This window comes from Toxorhynchites rutilus, chromosome 3 (genome assembly GCF_029784135.1).
Source record: "Toxorhynchites rutilus septentrionalis strain SRP chromosome 3, ASM2978413v1, whole genome shotgun sequence".
Classification (NCBI taxonomy): Eukaryota; Metazoa; Arthropoda; class Insecta; order Diptera; family Culicidae; genus Toxorhynchites; species Toxorhynchites rutilus.
The window spans coordinates 134,576,533-134,579,660 of record NC_073746.1 but is presented as its reverse complement, the minus strand read 5'-3'; the positions used below and the strand labels follow the sequence as shown (position 1 = coordinate 134,579,660).

Sequence of the window (3,128 nt, the reverse complement as noted above, 5' to 3'; positions counted from 1 at the left end):
CTTATACGCTAGCGACAGTTACTGCATAAGTTACTCGTTATTGACAGCTCTGTTCGGGAAAGCACACAAATGGACAGAACAAATGTATGGAAAAATGGGAATGCTTCCATTTTTCATCAATTTAAACCATATACAGACATGAACACGGTTCCCAACCAAATATATACTGAGAATTTTCCCCAACCAAATATATACTGAGAATTTGTGTTTTTGGAGAAAGTACTTTATTGATCATCTGAATTTATTTCATCGCCTTCAAGGCAAAACACTTTTTTTCAACGAACAATCCAGTCATCGACACACCTTTTAAAGCTGTACTAAGGAATTATTTTCAGTTCACGCAGCGATTTCGTTCTTATGCCTTCAGTGTTGTCAAAACGAATCCCACGATGGGGTAACTTGAGTTTTGGAAATAGAAAAAACCATCACCCATGTTTCGTCGCCATTAATTATGCGTTGGATGAACGTGTGATAAGAATTTGCATGTCTTCAGCTACTTAATGGAATTAAATTTTTTGAAGAAAATTGAGCTCCGTTGGCACTAGTCGTGCTGCAACTATTCTCATGCCACAAACAATATTTCGAACGGCCTCGAGAAAGAAATTCAATTCATGGGCTGGCTCTCTCAAACTTAAATAACGATTTCCGAGCACCATTCGTTTTATTTTATCGATGTTTTCATCGGTTGAAGAGGTAGATTGGTCGTCCTTGCAACATTTTCAACGTTTCAGCACCAACTTAAACAAAAATAATGAACGATTATCAGCGGGAAGATCCAAAATTATTTCACAGAACGTAGATAGCTTGCATGGTTACTGAACTGAAACTGTCTCTAGACTTATATTTATATTTTGCAGTTTCGAGAGAGGCTCATTTGATTTTGTAAAACATGACATTATTCAGATACGATGGCACGATTTGCCTTGCAGTTTAGTTGAATCTTTCCAAATTTATCCAAAATTCGACAATTCTCATGTTTTGTGAGCATTTTTATACAACGAACATTTTTTGGATCGAACCATCCAAACAGTAACAAATAAAATTTGAAAAAATTCGACTTTAACAGCATGGAGAACTTGTTGCCAATTTCGAATAAAATACTGTATAAGTAAACTGTATTGAAAAAAAATTAAATTGTTTTGAAAATGTGACGATCGCTCGAACCCCATTTGAAAATAATTCTGGTTATCCATCCTCGTGTTTTTATTGATGTATTGCAGGGACAAAGACGCAATCGCTGCCCCAACATCGGGACTGGATCGCATATGCCAGAACCTGCAATGTCGGACGCCACATCGCACCGGTTTCTATTTCGCTGGACCCGCTTTGGAGGGAACCGACTGTGGCAACAGTAAGGTAAAATCGCCGCCACGGTAGGCAACAATCGCTACACGTGAACCGTTAACTGTAAAAGCTTCGCTTGCTTTCAGTGGTGCGTGGGTGGCAGTTGTGTGAAGCAGAGGAAAAAGCCCGTTCAAGTCGTTAAGGGAGGTTGGAGTGATTGGGTCGTAGAGGATTGCAATTCCGGTTGTTTGGAACGATCGAAAGGTTTCCAGCAGAGGACCAGGCGTTGCGATAGCCCGAAACCGGTTAATACCGATGCAGGCTGCGAAGGAAGTACTTTTGACGTTGTGGTTTGCGATGACATGAAACTGTGTTCTCACAGACGGCAACCGATTGAAGTGTACGCGAGCGTGAGATGTAGGGAATTTAGTAAATTACTGTCTAGACTTGATCCAGTTGGATACGGGATACAAGGACCCTACGATGGACACAGACTTTGGATGAGTTGCGCTATTTATTGCAAACGAGCAGATGCCGATGCTTATTATGCGCCGCGTTTCGATCTGAACGATTTGGGAGTCGACTCATACTTTCCGGATGGCACTCTCTGTCACTCTGACGGAACGACAAATTATTACTGCCAGCAACACCATTGCTTGCCGGAGGTAAGCATTTATCTTCATTGAGAAAAAATATCAAACTAATCTATAATTATTTTTCCTGTCAGAACTTCAAAACTTCAAAGATATCAATTTGGGTGCTGACGGAGGACATTCCAATCCCGGGCAATGCACTTCCCATACGAACGCAGTACTTGGACAGTGAACTATTCAAATATCTCTCGATAGATCGTAATCGAAAGCCTCTGATCAAACATTGGAACTACACACCGATTCCACACGAGGATGACGGCGAATGGTCGGATATGGACTATTTGGAACTTCCAGAGGAAGTTCGAAAGGCGGCTCATCGTCAGCGGTAGCTGAAAAGTATCATAACAAAAACGTGCACACTAACTAATTTCTCGTGAATAAACATTCATTATTTTATGTGGTGTAAATATTATCTCTTATCACAACTCATCGTCGTCAAACACCTTTAAGACATGGAGACTTTACGAAAAATTCTGAGCTTAATTTTTTGGGCATGACGTTCATATGAAGGTCATAAAGCAACATTATGAATGACGCCCAATTACCATGAATTCGATAACAGCTAGAGCAAACAGTTACAGCGTCGTGTTTTTTTGTAGTTGTTTTACAGTTCTGTTTGCAGTTATCACATCCAGATGATAATATTGCACGTTTCCGAATAAAATTTTCCATTCTGACACTTGAGCTCGCGTACACTAAAAATATTTTGTTTCCCAATATTTCAATTTATATTTTCCAATACTTTCAATTTCGTAAATTGGAAAACTTGCGAGTTCTGATGCTTCCATTGTCATGGTCATTGACTCACGTCATCGGTATTCGAATTTTATATAGTGACTAGCTGACCCGACGAACTTCGTCCCGCTCCAAATAGATTTTTTGATTTGAATACTTTTAAACATCCACGTTTTCTTACTAAGTAAACGTTAGTGAGTCCAATCATATTTGGCCTTTGATTGATTACCCTTTGACCCTTTAAAATTTCCTTTTACTATAAATTGTCTAGTACTTCTACAAAAATCCGTCAAAAATCCGATCTACAAAATTATTTTCAGACACAATTCTCGTTCAAGATTCTTCAAGAATTTGGAAATAACATGTTTCTCCGTTGCATGGAATACATGTTTGATACAGAGAATATTACAAAATAAAGACAGCTCAAATCGGACCATTCTTTCCTCGGGTTTAGGG

General features: G+C 39.1%; 1 protein-coding gene across 1 annotated transcript; it reads left to right on the top strand.

Annotated features, from left to right (window-relative positions):
- Positions 1 to 1,067: 1,067 nt before the first annotated feature.
- LOC129773506 (A disintegrin and metalloproteinase with thrombospondin motifs adt-2-like) lies at positions 1,068 to 2,333 on the top strand. The gene is made up of 4 exons (XM_055777119.1): positions 1,068 to 1,108; positions 1,221 to 1,356; positions 1,431 to 1,949; positions 2,012 to 2,333. Exons 1-4 carry the CDS (start codon positions 1,068 to 1,070, stop codon positions 2,264 to 2,266), a joined length of 951 nt encoding a protein of 316 aa, XP_055633094.1. The 3' UTR covers positions 2,267 to 2,333.
- Positions 2,334 to 3,128: the final 795 nt, after the last annotated feature.

Bases quoted from the DNA above. Each gene is read 5' to 3' on its own strand.
- LOC129773506 (XM_055777119.1), top strand. From the start codon at position 1,068: ATGGAGAACTTGTTGCCAATTTCGAATAAAATACTGTATAA. The intron at 1,109-1,220 runs GTAAACTGTATT...GATGTATTGCAG, and splicing joins TCGAATAAAATACTGTATAA to GGACAAAGACGCAATCGCTG. The intron at 1,950-2,011 runs GTAAGCATTTAT...TTTTCCTGTCAG, and splicing joins AACACCATTGCTTGCCGGAG to AACTTCAAAACTTCAAAGAT.